Genomic DNA, 19,018 nt, shown 5'->3' on the forward strand with positions numbered 1-19,018 from the left:
TGACTGGTGATTTCTGAAGCTCCAAGAGGTCATCTGGAGGAGAAATGGGAATAGGCAGCTTCTAAATAACATCTCCAGATAGCAAGGGCTGTACAGAAACCAGTCCAAATCACTCTGTGGGTTCGGTAAGGTGGTTTTGTACACAGTCATAAATTACCTGAGTTCCTTTTTAAGAGCCTATTGCTTTTCCTTAACAAAAGCTTTAAATTTAGGGCCTAAAAGGACTGGTAGTCTATTTGATTTTTTTTTCTCCTTTATGTTAATTTACTGCTGCAAAGGCAAGATGCAGAAGACTCTCACCTGCTTATAAGCTTCTTATTAATACCTATTTTGAGACTGTATTTAAGCACTTACAAAGACAAGTTGCCGTCCAGAACCCAACAGAAGCTGCTGCATTACCTGCAACCTATCCCATCTATCCCCTGTAATGCTACATTCAAGTCTAAGCAGACCTAGTCTTTCTTGAAAGCTTCAATACTCAAAACCTTTGTACAAATACCAATCCTCAAATTCATATGGGAATAATTTGGAATGTATACATTCATAACATAATTCAGAATTCAGAAGTCTCCATTTTATGGAAAAATAAACTGGCCAAACACAAAACCTCTGAATTAAAAGCTGAACACAAGTGATAAACCTACACTTTAATACTATCTTGGCTATTAGCTATTCTGTGTAAGAAAATATTGCTGCTTTAGTATTTTCTCCAAAGCTTTTTCTCGAATCTGTTGCTATAGGGAGTCTGCCATTCACCTCACTCTTTTTTAAGTTTCTGTCATCCACGCATTCTCTCCTGCCCATCACTGGCAGTAATATGGGACTAAGACCCAAACAAAAGCTGAGCTGAAACATCAAGGAAACCAAATGACATCTGCTACCTTTTGGTGCTAAGCAGCACCTCAAGGATGTGGCTACCCTCTGACAGCATCTCTGCAGCCAGATTGCCAGGGCCAAAAAGTCAGCTGATGTGACAGAAAAATACTGCTGCAATGGCACTTGGATCCCATTCTGACTGCTCCCATACCTTCACGTAATACTGTCAGAACACCTCCTTTCACAGCACCCGTTACGGAGAATATACTGTTTTTTTGTTGTTTTAAGGCAAGCACAAGTGTTTCTCTGAAGCTACCATGAAGAAGTTACATCGGGACTAAATGGCTGATATTGTTCCCTTCTTCAGAAACCTCACGTTATCTTAATTGGCATGAAGCTGCCTAAGCTCACCATGCTCCAAACATCTTGGTACTCTGCTTAGAGCAGCAGGCCAATCCAGACAAGAACTAATCAGAGCAAACTGAACTCTCTTGGCTGAAGTTTAATAATAGCTTTGCTTCAAAGCTTGTTTGAACTTCTGTTCTGCCATATCTTTGCGGCTATCACATCTGCGAGACTGAGATGTCAACACTGAGCAAAAGGCTTGGACCGTGGTACCAGCAGTCTATGAAGGACTGAGACTCTCTGTTCTCAGTGACTTCCACCACAGTATTTGGACAAGCTCTGGAACTATAACCTGCTTATCTAAATCAAATTTGTGTTAATCACAGCCAACACTGCTGCAAGAAGGTATTGCAATCAAGGCAATCCAGATAGAGCTTTTGATATTATCATGTGAACAGAGTAGTGATCTCAAGTCATTTAAGAGTCAACTCTGGTTCACATCAGCTGGGGGAACACCTCTGGCTTTCTCCTGATCAAATTGTGCCACTTGCATCCAGTGCACATCTCCAATAAGGAGCTCCAATGAAAATGTCCAGTTTTACCAGAACACCAGGTTATCTTCATTTCCCAAACACAATCAAATGCTTTGTGTTGGGAAATAACAATGCTGAAAAAGAGCACTGAACTAAGTTTGGTATGTCAGTGCTCCCAGAATGCCTTGGAAAAATTAGTCTTACTTCATTTACTTCGTCGGAATAACAAACTTTCCATGTTACTCAAGTTATTCCAGTAGTTTCTCTTCAAACCAGAAGAGTGCTGGAATCAGCACAGGCTTCATATTCTTTTCTTCACTGCTCCCTGAGCATGCCCTGAGCAGAAATACTGTCTAAAAAAAAATCAAACAAACAAACAAACAAAAAAAAAACCCTAGATGACTCTCAAATAGTCACACTAAGGATTTTTGGTCACATTGAAGCAATTTGGATAGAAATGAAGTTTTTGCTTTTGTTTTGTTTTGTTTTTTAAACTTCTGAAGAAAGGTCACAAGCCAGCCCCATTTTTTCTGATTAAAAACGCACTCTAGCACCAAGCATTTGTCATCAAAAAGCAATTATAGCCATTCCTAAGTGCTGAATCACAGGAGAATTTTACAATTTTCAATGGCTAACACGGAGCAATGGCAACATTTGTGATCCAGCAGAATCACTGACATGTTATAAGAAGTTTATTAAAACGTAGTAATTTTACAGATTGTTTGAAAATTCAGCTTCTAAGAGAAAAAAAATGCTTTCTGTGCTTCAGGTCTAACAGTCACTGAACTGCAGCACTGTGGCTACTACAAATACTTCCTTGGACAAAAATAATTTTTGCAAACTCCAATTAGCACATAGCATTTGTTTAAATACTAAGAAAAACTTCCAGCCAAGACAGTAAGAATGATCAGATAAAGTTCTCTTCAGCAGCTCTCATCTATAAAGTACAGTAAGCATTTATATGCCCCAGAACTACTGCTGGCAGCTGAAGACCATGATCTCTATCTTCCATATACTCTCAAAGATTTTTTTTTCTAGACCAGCGCCTAGATCAGCAGATTTTGTATGACACCTGGGTTCTTTCTGAAAATCAGTTCATGACAGTAATGATCAGATATATGTTATTTCGAACAGTTTTGCCTTCAAGCAGCTACCTCCTACTCCATGGGTTGCAGTCAACTGGCTATAGCCAAATGAAACTCTTCTTTTAAAATTTAATATTGTCTGTTGAAAACAAACGCTATTTAAAACAAAAGGATGTCTTTCATTACTTTCTCAGTAACCACAGATGACTTAACATGCATTATCATCACATCTGATTTCCAACGACCTGATCTGTTTCCCAGATGTGATTTCTGCTCTGCATTAGCCACTTTGATGGGGTCTTTGTGCAGTCTGGCTGAGGACTTCACAGTGGTCACAGGAGGAGCAGAAGCCCCTCAAATATCTTGAGGTCATACTCAGGACTGCTGCTACATGAGACTTATTACTGCACATTTATTACTTACAAAGGTCTGAAAATCACTAAGCTAAGCTATTTATTTATACTTAAAATTCTGGTTAGCTTTGTTTTGGCTGGTGACCTGCAACACAGCTCATGTGGAAGTGCATGAATGACCAGCCTCTGTCCTGTATTCTCTTTATAGATGCTAAAACTGGCACCTGCCAATGACATAAACCTGCTTTTTTGAATCTTAAGGACCTCACTCCATTGGAAGCAATTTCTCTTGCCATTCCCATGAGTCACTGTGCAAAGGGAGAACACATCAGCTCTCTACGATGGCAAATACGTAGCTATAAATTTGCTTGAGGATTAGCTTACCCAGCAGTTCCCACTTTGCCTGGGGGAAACCAGGGACAAATTCCCAATATATACATTTATTTTTTCCCTAAGGATTTTTGAAGGACTCGCTACAGAGCTTTCCAAGCCTTTTTAAAATTCTTGTTTTAATTATGTTAAGATTGGGCCTATCTACTACATGAAGATACAATTAATAATGAATACTTTTAGAAAGAACAAAGGCAAAGCTGTATTAAGACACTAGGATCAAAACTATCTTAGTGACTGAATATGGCCTTGCAATGGAAAGAAAACACAGTTCATGAATACTTTAATATGGAAGTATCTGTAACAACTCCAGGAGTCTCAGCAACAGCTGCAGTAGTCAGCATGGAGGCCAGAGACAGAAGCACAAGCTATTTTCACAATACTAGCAACACCTGGGCAATGCTGTGAGACTGCTGATGCTGTGGTGGCAGTCTGTTGAAAACACTGACTGCTCCAATGCTTTCTCCCCTCAAGTGCTAGTAAGGCCCTGTGTGTGCATTTATGAAAACTACTGTCAAAATACTTTAAGGTTCTCAGGCTCTGGAAATGCCTTAGTATATATTCAACAGATTTACCTTCTGCAAGGAAGCCATTCAAAACTAGTTAGAAGTTCATGTTTGGGCAGGTTTTTGTTTGTTGGTTTGTTATTGTTTTAGATTAAAGGGCTCCACAGGTTCAAGCAAAGGACTCTGTTCCACATTTTGACAGATGGACATCACATGCACTGAAGAGTTTGAAAAACTACATTGACGCTAACTGAGCCAAAAGGTGTTTTAGACTTCCAGCAGAAAAAGCACACAGATCTATTCTTGCTCAAAGGGTGAGAACTTGCAACTAATCACTTAACATTCAAAAAAATGCTGCAAAATTAATTACTAGTGTATTTGTATGCCATACTTCTCACATTCTTGCCATACTTCTCACATTCTCTGTCTTGGCAGGCAAAACTGTACTATAGGGATATCAGTTTTGTATTTCCAATTTCCATGGAAAAAATACATAAATGGTTTCAAAATTTTATAGTGGTCTGGGTTAAAAAAAGTTGTCTGTCATTTCTATAGTTACTAATTTACTGAGTCAATGTGATGCCAGATAAACCGTAGAGTACATAAAATCTCGATAGTAAGATCTCTGTATTTATCTCACATCCAGAACTAAAATGGGCTGCAACACTACGAACTTCCCTGCCAAACCTAATATCCGTTACTCCTCGGCATAGTGAGGAGTAGCATTTCAGGTACAAAGGAGCAGGAACATCTCCAAAATGACAAATTAATCTCCACAGTCCACTGACTGTGGTATTTCACACAAATACATCAGACACTGAACTGCAAACGTAAACCCTCCTGATGCAATCAGAGAATAATAGCCTTTGGTCACCCAGGCTAAATGTGAATCAGGATCTGAAAATCCCTTAACCCATTTCTACAAGTCCCTGTTCTCTCTTTCTGAAATGGATGGCTGGCCACACAATCAATTAATATCTCTAGTCCTACTTGGAGACTTTTTTATTTTTTTTAAAAAACTTTTGAAGGAGCAATGTCTGCATGACAAACATTTATCAGTGCTTCTTCCTAAAGCAGCGATCTTCAATGCTCACAGGCTACCTTGAGTGGTGAAATTGAAGAGTGCAGGTTTATCTCGCCCATTTGGTAACTTGACATTTGGGTCCCGTAGTTCATCAAAGAAAGAGTGTGCACAGGCCTCCAGGGGAGTCAGGCGGGCAGTGGGGGTGTACTCCAACAGGCGGCTACATAGCGCAATTGCTTCTGGTGGAGTGCGGGGCCGGAAGACCTGAAAGAAAGAAGCAAGGAAAAACAGGTTGTCTGGGTATGTTTCTTTTTCTTTGCTGACCAGCAGCAAGCCAGAGCAATTAAACCTCTCATTGCCCAATGCGTTGGAACAAACTTGTGTTTGTACTAATCAACGTCCTCCAGCGAGGATGGGAAAATCCAGTTCCTGGGGTTGAGAAAGGGTTAATTGCAAAGTCTTGCACTCGAGTGAAGGTGCAATGCCAGCAAGAGACTTCATGAGAGCGCACTCAGAAAAACAACTGGAAGAATGAAGGGGAAACTCATTCAAAAATCATGACAAACACACACAGGTGCTATCAGCCATGCACATGGGGTGGAGTGAAGGTGGGGAGAAGGGTTTAAATGAGCAGGAGTCACTGAATGTAAAAATTGAATGGGGTCCCACTACATTTATTTTATTTTATTTTATTTTTTTGCTAGTGAATGAAGTCTTACTAACATGGACTTTTGCAGGCAGCAGGTCAGATTGTTGCTATGGAGGCTGCTGTTCAACTTTGGAGAACAACAAGGAAAGCATGGGTGGGGTGCAGGAAATGTCTAGCTCTAATTTACAAGTTACTCCTTCCTTGACCTTATTCTGGCAAGTCATTCCCACAGATTTATTGGGATAATTCTTGCGTATTTGGTACATGTAAGGACAGCTGAAAGCTGTGTCAAGAGAACTGTTACTCTACCAGATTTTTACCTTGAGTGACTACAAAACAGAGCTCACAGCAGTTATTCACTGCAGCTTTCTTTAAAAACCTTTCAAGAACAGTTCTACACAACCTTAATCACATCCCCATCTTCCTTTCCCCTTACGTCAAAAGCAAAATAGAAGTTAATTATGTACTTGACCTGGATGGCCTCCTCAAGCACTTCTCTCTTGCTATGTTACAGGTGATGCACAGGCTGGGGAAAAGGCAGCGGGGTGGGTGCAAGCATTAAGTTTGGGTGCCAGCATTTTCTGATAAAAATTCAGCTAATCCAAAATGCTTTCGCACCAGGGCAGGCGGACCCAATCCACACAGCACTAAGGAGAAATAAATCAGTGTGTGACTAACTAACTGCACACTAGGAACTTGCACAGGCACTCCTTAGGTAGCTGTAAACCAAAGCCACTTGTGCTCTTGTGAATGGGAATCAGACACAAGCCAAGCTCTCCAGGGACCAGAGCTGTGTCCCCTGGGTACTCGTGGGCACCTGTGTGATTTCCAGTGCATGCTGTGCTAGCTCCTGTGGCTGGGAATCCCAGCTCATGGAGTCAACGGGTGAAGGACTGGAGGAGCAGAATTTATTTCTACTACCAGGTAGTGGCACAGTAAACCAAAAACGCTTAGTGTGAGACCTAGAGGGACAAAAGGGAGGACTTCATTTTAATGCTGACAAACTGCCGGCAGCAAACTCGTGCTGCCTGCTGTGCGTGAACATGCTTGTACATGGAGGGGCAGCAAAGGCTGCTCTGCTGCTTGGTGTCGAGGCCCGCTGCCTCCACAGCTGGGATTACTGCCCACAGTGCACAGTGGAGGCAAGCACCACTCCCAAGTCACCACTGACCAGAACAAAATGTAAGACTGTCTCCAATTAAAAAACCAAAAAGGTCTTTTTTTTTTTTTTAACCTTGTGGTGAGTAGAGTAAATGAGTGTGTCTTGAGGTAAAACCACAGAATTGAAGTGTTCTGATATTTACCAGGAGGTAAAACTACTGAGGTCTCCCTCTTGTACCTTCTTGATGGTGTTTTATCAGGCTTGATTTACCACAGCTTGAAACTACAGCACTTCACTCTTAGCTGTGTTTTACCCTCAGGACAGTTCACTTACCAGCCACTACACAGATTTAAAACAAAACAAAAAAAATCCCCTACTTAAGTTTTTTTCTTCTTCTTCCTTAAGGCAAAGACGACAAGCCCCTATCTTGAGCAAATCAGTGGCTGATGCAGGCAGAGCAACAAATCTGCCATCTATAAAAGTAGTAGACTCATTTGTCCACTCTTAAGCTCTTCATGTTTGAGTCGGTGAAACCCTGACAGCCGCTTCCTAAATTCTGCTGAGAACTGCTCCGCCTGCCTGTGGATCAGGAACCAGTCACTCGGGGCAGGCAGTTTCTGAGGGTGACCCTCACTGTTTCAGAATGAGGGACGGGAAAAAATCCAACTATTACAAGTCCTCACACAGCTTCCTTTCCCCTGCAAAAAGTGGCGTTTAACGCATGACATGAGTTAAAGGTCTAAGTCTATCTCCTCTATATCACCTTGTGTTAAAACAGTCACCTGGCTGCTGCCTCAAGGATGCTCTCTCAACTCAAGTATTCCAGTTCTAGCATTTTTTCTCCTTTTTTCAAAACTAGGCCTAGTAATTTGAAAAAACATTTTAAGTACATACCCGTACTCCTGAGGTGAAATGTCCTGTTCCTGACGAGTCCTAAAGATGATAATGCAGTGAAATAATCCAAACAGGGGGAGTCAATCCAAAAGAGAATAGTCCAGCAAGGAAAAATATATCCAATATTATAAGAAATCCACGGTGTGGGGGACATAGAAAATGTTTATACAATTAGAAACTTTAAACATCAGTCTCCATAGCAGCAAGTCCAACTTCACCACAGTGTATGCCAAAAAATTGATTGTGCAATGGTGAGGCATAGTACAGAAACATTTCTCTATTAAATTTATGTTCCAATGCCAGTGCATTTACTAAAAAAATAAAATAAAAAATTGAAATCAAAACTCTTAACTTGAACTAAAAGGGTAATTGAAATTCCCATCATAAAGAATTTTCAGTCCTGGGTCCTGGATATAATGTCAGAATATGGGGCCAAATTAGTTTGTCTCCAAAGGTGCATCCCACTTGTAAATCTGTCCCAGAGACACAATGCAAACTTTGTTGGTTTTTTTTTTTCAAAAAAAAAAAAAAAGGCAAACCAAAAACCAAAAAACCAACCCCCCTAGCAATTTATAATTGGTGCTGAAGACAAAATAAAAAAATCTGGGCTCTGTACTTTGAATTTGGATGCTTTAAATTTGCGTGAGCTACGAGTGCCTCAGGCCGCCGCGGATTATTCTCATTTTTGGATTGACTTCCCCCACCACTGGATTTTGTTTGCTGACGTGATCTCTTTAGGATTCTTCAAGAACTGGACAAACCACCTCAGGAGTGCGGGTATGGACTGAATTTCGTTCTATGGCGGGCTTTTCCCCCTCATACCGTCGCACCCCTTGCTTAAGAAATTTTCCCTCAATTTGTCTCCCTCCCCCCCACCCCCCGCTTTTGAATAACGCCCTAAAAATAAAAGCAACCCCCCTGCTTCTTTTAGCTCTTCTGATCCGACACATTTCCAACCGGGAAGGCTGCCGAATTCACCCACCGAGAACTACACCAGAGGCTGCCACCCTCCAGCGGGACACGAGCAGGGGACGGTCACAGGCCCATCACGCCGGCGCTCCGCCGTACGCACTGCGGTGGGAGGACGGACGGCAGGACTCCCCGTGAGCTGTGAAGCCTCCCCCCGGGCTCGGGCTGTGGTGAGAGCTTAAGGTCTAGGTAGTTCTCAGTGAGGGAATCGAGTTAGCAAATAATCCGCGGATTATTTTTTTAGTCTGCGGACTAAAATTTAGTGCACGGACTAAAATCCGGCCCGTCAGAGCAAGGTCTGTCTCAGTCTAAGATACATCTGGGTGAAAGCAAAAGGAAAAAAAAAAAAGGAAAGAAAAAAGGAGAAAGGAAATAAACGGAAAAAAAAAAAAAGCTAAGTGCACAAAGTAAAGTGTTTGGGCAGACTAACATTTAGTATGCAGACTAAATATGGCCGGGCAAAATGCACAGCAAGTCCACAAACGAAAACAAAAATAAAACACTGACAGGAACTTTTAAAGCAATCAAATACTACCCCACCGGCGCAGCAATTCATTTTTCTAAAATGAAACAAGACCTTTTGTAAGGCTATTTGTCCACAGGAGGGACCGAAGGCTCAAGTTTTCATTTTAAAAAATGAACCTGTTTTGGAGATAAACAAATGCAAAAGAAAGGCTTTACATACAGTATTACTCAAGGAAAATTTGCACTTGCATAACTCAAAACCTCTTGTTTCTGCAAAGCAAATGAATTTCAGGCTGAGACCCAGGTCGCTGTTTTTCTTTTATGTTTTTGGATGAGTTACAAAAATCTCTGAATGATCATGTAAAATGGAAATGCTGACTCATCCAAAACCGCAGCTTTTGGTGCTTTTGTTTTTCTTTCCTTCAGGTTCCAATAAATCCATACCTCACCAAAAAGCTGGGGGAGCAGTGCAAGTTCTTTCTTTGTTCAGGCATGCTGGTGATGCTCGAAGGCCAACAGCCTGTAACAGGCAGGCAGCGAGGCCAGACACATTGCCTGCCCTCTCTACGTTACACTGCCATCAGCGTGGATTTTTTCATGCAACTCCCTCTTCATTTTTTCAGGAACTACCACCATCTTCGACATTTCAAAAATGATTGCCAAGCCCCTGGTGCACTACTCGGCTCTCATCCCCAGATGACTTCAATTTAGATGAAGCCTTTTGTGCGCTAGCAGAGCAAGGCACATTTTTTCTTTCTGATTTGAAACGGTTCCTACCAGTGTAGTAGAGTTCACACCCTTTCTGAATTTCAATTCTTCCCCCCCCCCCGCAAGCACACACACATCGTAAGACGAAAGAAAAAGGATGGAAAGCATGGGGTGCTCCCACTGCACTTCACTGGCATCAGCATTCAGTCCTCAGAGAAAACCACATGGGGCAAGAGCTACGCATTGTTTTAGCAGAATGCCTGGTCTGACTTTCAGTTCATTGACTTTCCACGCACAACATGGAGCTCCGTCTTCTTGCTCTAATTAAGCGCCAAAGCCAAAGCTCCCCAATGTTACACCAAGGTGCTCTTCCAGCCAACGTGTGCGGAAAGGCATCGCTTCGTGCCATCAGCCACCGCGTTTTGCATGCAGACTGCAAGCCCTGTTAGCACGCTGCGCTCCCTAAGAGAGCAGAGGCTTATTAAAATGACATCTGTTGCTAACGCATCAAGTTTGTGACACCACGGTTAAAAATTTCCTCACCAGCCTCGGAGCCGCGTAGGCCGTGCCAAGAACCACCCACACCCCCGATTGAGGCTGACAGTCTGCGCACATCTCCTTGCAGTTTGTAAGCACATTTTGACGGCACATGCCCCAGACTGGGAAGGAGGGCGACCAAGCCTCTTTGGAAACACTTCAAGATTAGGTAACGGGGAAAGCTCCTCCCTTCAACAGAAAGCTCGCGCTGTTTGCGAGCCTTCAAAGTTGTCAGATGTAGGACACGACCATCAAGTCAACTCTTTAAATGCAGTCGCGCAATGCAATTACCACAACTTGACGACACGAAGCAGTGTTTCAGTCACGCAAGTTAAATGCGGCGTGTCCCTAAACAGAAGGAAAGGGAAGAAACACATCCAAGAGTGTCTGTACTGAACTTCACCTGACAAGGAAACCCAAAGCTAATGCTCAAGTCCTGCTCTGGGGATCAGCCTCGGCCCAAGACCCCGAGAATTTCCAAATGGCATTTCTGAAATATGCCGTTTTGCTATTTTTGAAGCACGTTAAACTACGTGATACAAATGAAGACTAAACAAGTCCACCAAAGAGGCACTGGTTTGGGGATTTACCTTAAAATATATATAACCTCCCTGACTTTCTTCTCTGATTGAATCCCTACATTTTTTCCTTAAAAGCATCTCAAAAATAGCAAATGCCTTAGTAGTCAAAAATCCCTGTCAGATGGCACTTCCGCAGGCAGGGAAATAAAGACAGAAGGGTTAAGTGGTTTACAAATGAGCCAACTCAGAACTGGGAACAGAACCAAAAACCTGTCTCCAAAGCTCCTTCGCGTTGAGACCACACACTTCTTACTGGGCTACTTCCACTGAGGGCCTGGCAAAACCAGAACCAACCAGCATTTATCACCCAGGGCATGCTCTGCTTCTACCAGGCTCTATGGGAGGGCAACACAAAGCAAAGCGGAACAAGACAGCTCCCCTTCCCAGAGAGAACCCAAAAAATCCCCCTCTGGAAAGGATCCCAGCCTCAGCAGGGCAGACACTATGAGCAGCTTAGACAGACATGCTGCAACGGGACAGCAGGACAGCCGGCACGTTACAGAAGCCTTGTTAAACTTAGTTTTTGATTTCTGTATTTGCACTGATGCAAAACATGTCTTAGTATTACAGACGTGCTCACTTATTTATTATTATATAGTCCTTTCTTTACTGCATACAAATTGGGCAGAGGCATGGTAATGTATCACCTGACAAACCTGGCTTCTGTTCTCATGCATTAGATGGAGATAAGGGATTTACACTGTCAGAAATCATTGCTCCTACAAAAGGAGAGAGGAAACATGAACTTGCCAGGAAAAGCTTGTTTTATTTCTTTAAGTTAGTCTCCAGCAGAACTGTTTTCAGTCTTTGCCTGAAAAGTCATCACCCAACAAGTGAAAAACAGAACTAGACTCTTCAGAAAGAAACAAGGGTATGGTTTCACACCAGGCAGTCACCTCCAGTTCGCATGGAAAAGACAGTTCTGCCCTTTCCTGGCCATGCATGTCTGCCCTGTTCTCTTGTCCCAGCACGTGTAGCTGGGTCTGTACAATCAGTCAGGTAAGAAAGATGGCCTAGATCCTGAATACTTTTTATTTTTTCCCCCTCAAGAACTTTTTAGTACTGTATAAACAAGAATGCAGAAGGGAGGCGTCAAGAATATGCAGGTGGGAACTAGAAAGAAGACCCCACTTACGATGAACTTAAGCTAATTATGAAATTGCACCCAAAGAAACATCTAGTCTCCATTGTACCTTCATGTCTTTACAAAAGATGAGACCCCAGTCTGAGAAGAGTTTGCAACTTCGATTGAAATGCAAGTCCACTAACAAGATTTCTCACTGGAGACTTTTCATTTTTCATTTTCTTTTGTCATCAGTTATAATTAGGAGTGACAAAACAAGCTATTTATCCATCTCACTGTTTTGTATTCTTCCTTGAATCTACAGTATGAGCAGTCACTTGGAAGCATTACAAGCAAAACAATCTGCTTAAAACCAGACAAGAACCAGGAGAGCAGGAGTAGGACAGGATGAGGACATGAGGCTGATTCTGGAGAGTGGAAAAAAACTGTCATGAGAGAGAGCAGACTCTTTATGTCCCAGTCCCACAGTGAGGACTGCCTGCTCCAAGTCCAGAAAAACTCAACACTCAAGGAGCAGTGAGTAGTATGGTAAAACATATACAAGGACACAAACAGACACACACACACAAAATATTTGGTCCGAAATATTTACCCAATATTTTATAATATTAGCAATTTATAATGTAGGCAGAAAAATGGATCATAAACTCAATATCCAAAGCTACTCTATAGTACAACACAACCATGTTTCCGTACAACTTCAAACTGTAACCAAGAGTGGCTGGTTGCTTCAGAAAAGGGTCAGAAGGAATATGAACCAGATCCTAAAATTTCATCTTAGACGCTGTTTTCTTCTGCAACAATATTTTGGCTTGAAGACATGGACAGAAGAGCATGCTTAATGGTGTAAATCACAAAAATGTAAGCGCTTATGAAGTTGGAAGGGACCCTGCCTTAATCTGCTGCAACTTTATTGTGATGGGAAGGTCTGTGGTGGGAGGAAGTCCTCCTATATTCATCCAGAAGAATACATTGCAGAAGGGGTGAGATGCACAAAACCTAGACATGACAATTTTTTCTTCCCTCTCTCTTCCACTGTTAGAGAAATGACTCCTGTCTTTTTCTGTTGCCATACTGTCTTGGAAATTACGATGCAGACACCTGCTACCTATAGATTTGGGGGTGGTGAATGAAGCCATTCTTTGTAGCACACTGAAGACTTACCTAACCAACTGTACATTGAAAAAGCACTTACATGTGTGAACAGTCTTGTATGTATCTTTAGATCAGGAGAAAAACAAGAGCCACTGAACTACAGCACACTAAAGAGCTGCACTGCCCATTTTAAAGAGTTCTCTGCAGTTGGCTCTGCTTCCATGTCTATCCAATGGAGACAAGGCTGAGAAGTTAATGATTTGACTAAAGGAAACAACCTTTGCTGATATAACCTGTTGAGTTGCTCGCCATCATGAACCACGTGCATGCTTCTAGCTCAGGAGATAAGTCACTTCACCATACTGCCCATTACAGGCAGGCAGGTGGAAGTATCCTTGGAAGGAAAAAAAAATCCAAACATGTCATCTTTCCATGTAGAAGTGGCCTCAAGTACATAATTCTATTATGTACTACAGTGCTACTCAGATAAGATCCTTTACCAGCTGGAGGTGGGAATGTGGTAGGACAGCCATCACGTACAGGCATTTTTCATATTTTTGGAAATAATCACAGAACAGTCTTTGTTTTTCATAACCCAAAGGGCTTGAGATATGAAGGTAGCATCTGATTCATGCCAGGATAAAGGCCAGCTGTAAAAGGGCCATGGCAAGCAATGCCAAGCTAATACAAGCTTATGAAGCACGCATTTATACCTTTCTTCAGCCGTGCCACTGCCCCTGGCCTCCTTCAAAAAGGCCGAAAGATTGAGAGACAACTAACAAAAGCTGAACTTCAACAACCCTATGACATACAATCTTGCATTTGATCTCAGATTTTCTTTTGGGCTTTCCGGTCACACAATTATGAAGTGTAGACGAAGCTTAGACAGAAGAAGATAAATGAGGATAAAGATTAGTAGCAGAGATCAGACTGTGCACTTTCAACAACAAGGCTCACAGAGCCAAGGTAGATGAAATACACAGAAGGGAAGTTCTGATCTTGTAAAAACAGCAGCAGCAAAGTCTCCAGAAAGGGAAAGAAACTTCTATTTGATGAGCTAATATATCTGAAAAAAATGGACAAGTTTTCTGACCCGTGACACACCTGAAGAGATGGTGTAGCCTGGCCATTTTCTCCCCAATTGTATCATTTTGTCAAGTAAAAGAAATTACCACTCCTGTAAAGCCTTGCTTCACTTATAACTTAATGCCCCTTACTCTTGGAAAAAGGCAGACAAGCAGTAGGACGCATTTCCATGAATACAAACTGTCCTACATTAAGAAAAAACAAAGGGAGGTCTGGACAAAAAGAACAGCTACGTTACTAAGTTAAATACTCCTGTATTCAGAAGAGGAACCCCCTACACCCTCACCCCCACCCCAAAAGAACTAAAATGCCCCACTTTGGATAGGGGAAGCAGTGGAAAGAAAGAGGCAAGTCCTGTGTTAGAAGAAAGATTTGATAGCTTGCTGGAAAGTTCAGATTCTTTTTTCTTTTGCTGGCTAGGGACACAGTAAACTCCAGTCATCTTCCACACCATACACACAACTGGCAGAAAAACATGCATGTGCTTGGATAACATAGGACTATATTGGAGAGAGGGGCTTTACATATTTTATATCCAGAGATTAAGGCTCTCAAGTTACAAAAGCATTTGAATCTCAAATTGTAAGACTGAAAAACCAGTCAGAACAGTCTGCACTGTAATCTCATGTTACTGATGCAGCACAGAAAAATATTTTTAGTGTTAGCTTGAATTCTCTCCTAAATTAAGACGACAGTCCCTTGTTAATGAGATGTCTGTCTTTATACTACTACATCATAGCGGTATGTATATGGATGATAGCAGTATGTATATGGATGATACCAATCCATTTCCACTGAAAACTCTAAGCTACGTCTATGAAGGCAGACTTCAAACTTTCATAAAACTTGTGCTCAAAATCCAGTTTAAGCCTGAAAATAGATGAATCTGAGAAATAGCATCGCTTCATGGACTCATCCTTATTCAGTCTCAAACAATTTACCCAGTCCTTTAAAAAAACTTGAAAGCTATTTCAATTTACTACAACACTAGCCACCACTCTTCCCCATCTAGTAGATAACCGCAAATTTAGCAGATCCCAACTCTACAATGATCCTCAGAAGGAAAACATGTCTAAGCCTGTCAGAAATATGCAGAGAGCAGACCATCAACAGGTACGTCCAACAGAAGTCCTCATCAGAGAATTTCAATTGCAACTTATACATACTACAGCATCCAAAGGAAATTCTTAATTGCAACCTACACATACTTTTGCAGACCAAAGAAAGCTCCCCGAACCATAACGAAACAACAAGGGGAATGCCCTTGTCTCAAAGAGCTTATACCAGGCAGTGATTATATTTTCACTCAAGCATGCTGAAAACCAGCTGCCTGGAAGCTTTTCCACACAGAAACTAACTGCTGAGTCCTCTGGTCCTAACTAGTCCACAAAAATAACAGCCTTATCACTCCTGCAGTCTGCAGCAGCTCTTTAGCTTAGATGACAAAGGTTTGTGGTTTTGAGGCTGAAACTGTCAAAGTCCTGCTTGCAACTAGCTGTGGCACTCTAGTTACACACAGTTATAACAAAAGCCATTTGCACTTTCCCCTTTTCTGTGTCATTCCTCTTCTGCTCATTAGACTGCATCTCTACAATCGTAGTTCAGAAGTACTTCTTCTCTTCTAGTCACTGTTCACAATTCTAACATCGAGAAACTCAAAGGATGTACACTTCCACTTCTGCGCCATCAGATGTTATACTGATACAACTGGGTAAGGAGGAACAAGCCAAAGTATTGCTGACACTTACTGAAATCTTTCATGGCGCAACATCAAAATGGTGAGAGGAAAGGATCTTTAGAAGTAAGAGAGGATGAGCATCACTGACAACACCATGCGGGATAATCCATTTTAGTAATTTAGCATATGGACAATAAGAAAAGTACAGATCTCATAAATGAAGCATCGTGTCATCCAATTGTAGTAGACTGCTTTAAATGCCGTTGTACACCCAGGTGATGTCAGGAAGAAGGTGTAGAATGAACTAAGAATGAGAAGCTATGTTGCAAGTCCAGCTCTCCAGAAGTAATTGTGCCCTAATGTGGAACACAGATTTGATCTCCTGACAAGCTCCTCTCAATTCTTTCTAATTAGCTTAGTTTCACCTGTGATCCTTTAGGAGGTCCAAACAACCATTCATTTATAACATATGTAAATAGAAGGAACTCTCATTTTTTTCTTGAAGCTTACATTTGCTGAAAGATCTCTGTTGTGATCATCAAATGCAGATAGATAATTCTTAAGACTATTCAGGCAGAAGATGAGTTGCATAGCTAGAGTAAATGCTCAACTCTATAAATACTACAGTAAATCTCAGCACCCCTGTTCCATTGCATATTGGTTTAACCCCTCAAATACAGAACACCTTCACTGCAGAAGTTCAGAAGCAACCCTAGAATTCCTTGCTATAAGGCTTTGGGGCTTATTCTTGTGACTTTTATCATGGTGCAATTTGAAGCAGAAGAGACCAACTCCCAGGGATTTCATTTTCCCTATTTTTTTCCTATTAATGTAAGATATTAAAAAGCATTGATGGATTTACTGGCCTCTCATTCTATTATAAATCACTTAATCAACCCACAGAAACTAGGTTACAGAAATACAAACCAGGCATTACTGGGGAAAAGGAGAACTATAGTGGTGCATAACACACTAGAGAATCTATCACAAAAATAGTGACTTAAGAGTACCTGGCTTGGTACGTACCTACCAGGTACATGGCCAGCTGTCACTAAGACCCACATTGAGCTCTAGCTAGTTTATCCAGAGTTTACACCACCACAGAGCATTAGGTCCTATAGAGTCTGACCTGGATATGTGCTGAGCTAGGAACAAGACCCTTTAATGCATAAAGCGCTATGCTCTTAGCAGAAGAAAATGTGAGCCATTAAGATATGATGAGAATATACTGCGATATCAGCCATTTCTCAGTCAGCAAAAAGAAAATCTTAACAACCAGGCTTCAGTTGCTTAAGACTTGACTTCTAACTTATACTACAACCTAGAGGCTAATTAAACTATCAGTTTTTACCCTTTCCCAAACCAAACATCCATCATTTGTCCATGTGGAAGATAGCTTAACTATGTGGCCATGTATTTACTGTAATGCTAGCGGTTTCTACTTTGATCATGGAGATTATAATATTGTCAGTATTACTGCAATAGCCCTTCCTTTTGAAGGCTAGATAGCAAAAACAGTCATAAGTAACTCCATGAAAAAAGCACCACTCTCAAGAGCACACCTATAGGAGCACAAGTATATTATTTTTGAGAGAACCAGTTAAGAATCTGACTGTCAACCTTCACTGTCAGATTACGTAGCAGCATTACAGAAGTGTCACACGTCAACGGAACGCTTTCTCATTTCTAAGTGACTTTTGTGCACATCAGGAGTTATAGCATGACAGGATTTAGATATATTGCAACCCACTACTAACACACGCACCACTGTTTAAAAAAATGCCTGTAGGCGACCTCAAAAAAAACCCACAACCAATATATATTACAATACACTGCTTCAATACCTTCTTTATCCTTACCTAAATCAGGAGTTACTGGGTCCCCAGAATAGTTAAAGGCACCTAGTTTAGACTGAAAGCCACAGACACTGAACAATCAAACTTAACTTCTTGAATTTTTAGTTTCAGCCCACATGTTGTTATTATCCAATTTGTATAGACTCACCTTAGTCCATGGATGTGCCTTAATCTGAGGGAATTTGAATTCAGTATAGTTTGGATTCATTTCTCTAATTTGCTCCCTTGTAGGCGTTCCCAGAACCTAGGAAGGAAAGAAGAAAGGATAAGTTGTTTACGTATGCTTGAGATTCACGTGGATCTGGAAGAGTCCAGTATAACGTCTTACACGGTGAGAAAACTTAACTGAAGTCAGTCTGTACAACTAGTAAATTAATACAGCATTGAGAACAGAATAACAAAAATTTCAGTTGGAAGGGACCTCCTCTCCTGATTCCACCAGGTCCAAGCCCCCTGCTCAAGCAGAGTCAGATACAGCAGGCTGCCCAGGACCATGTCCTGTTGGGTTTTGAGTGAGATTGATGTGATCCTCCCTGAGCCTTCTCTGCGCCAGGCTGAACAGCCCCATCCCTCACCACTTCTGATCATACGACACATGATCTAGTCTAATTGTCTGTGACACTTGCTCCAATATAAGTCTCTTGGTGGCATTTCATTCGTGACCCAAAGCCCAGTGTCAAAAATTTTATTCTCTTGTAGAATTTTTCACAAAATTCAACATTTTTTCTGAAACTCAGTGATATTTCAGTGGGGAATAGAGTTTACTATAATTTTAATGTTATAAAACAGTACTGCTGAACTTATTCAGAGATTGCAGCTCATCGCATGCGGCTGATTAAGGATCAGACCAGTAAAACAAAATGCATTTTAAGTCAGGAACAACAGCCCTCTGACGAGCTTAAAAGACAAGCCAATTACTGCCTAGAGGAGCTGAAGTTTCCTTCTTTCCTCATTAGAAATGGTTTTTTTCCATAGTCCAATGCAAAAGATGAACTTAGTTTAAACCTAGCCTGGAAACATCTACAGCGTGTACTTCCTGTTTACTTTCACAATTTATACTTCTCATTCCCAGAATGTGCACAACTGTTATTTGTGCATGCAAATTGGTAGTCGTGTAAGGAATAATACACAATCACACACCTCCTTCTGGGGCTGGACAGATTTTGAAGGGATCCTGGAAATCCCCTCAGGGACTAAGCAGGACAATGCGGTGTTAGTGCGTTACCATTACTAATCCTAAGAGTACATTCAATTCTACCCAT

The 19,018-nt window shown here is 41.5% G+C and overlaps 1 protein-coding gene across 5 annotated transcripts in view; it reads right to left on the reverse strand.

Moving 5' to 3' along the window:
* GSK3B (glycogen synthase kinase 3 beta) overlaps positions 1-19,018 on the reverse strand; it is a 153,669-nt gene that overhangs the window by 13,786 nt on the left and 120,865 nt on the right. For 3 of the 5 annotated variants that reach the window (XM_067004041.1, XM_048047669.2, XM_048047667.2), the window contains 3 exons: positions 17,905-18,000; positions 7,698-7,736; positions 5,130-5,316 (listed from right to left, as the gene is read on the reverse strand). In XM_067004041.1, coding sequence (XP_066860142.1) covers positions 5,130-5,316; positions 7,698-7,736; positions 17,905-18,000 — 322 coding nt within the window. The remainder of the gene's footprint in view (positions 1-5,129; positions 5,317-7,697; positions 7,737-17,904; positions 18,001-19,018) is intronic. The other 2 variants (XM_067004045.1, XM_048047668.2) reach the window with 1 other exon arrangement.

The sequence above is a fragment of the Anser cygnoides genome, chromosome 1, assembly GCF_040182565.1.
Source record: "Anser cygnoides isolate HZ-2024a breed goose chromosome 1, Taihu_goose_T2T_genome, whole genome shotgun sequence".
Lineage (NCBI taxonomy): Eukaryota > Metazoa > Chordata > Aves > Anseriformes > Anatidae > Anser > Anser cygnoides.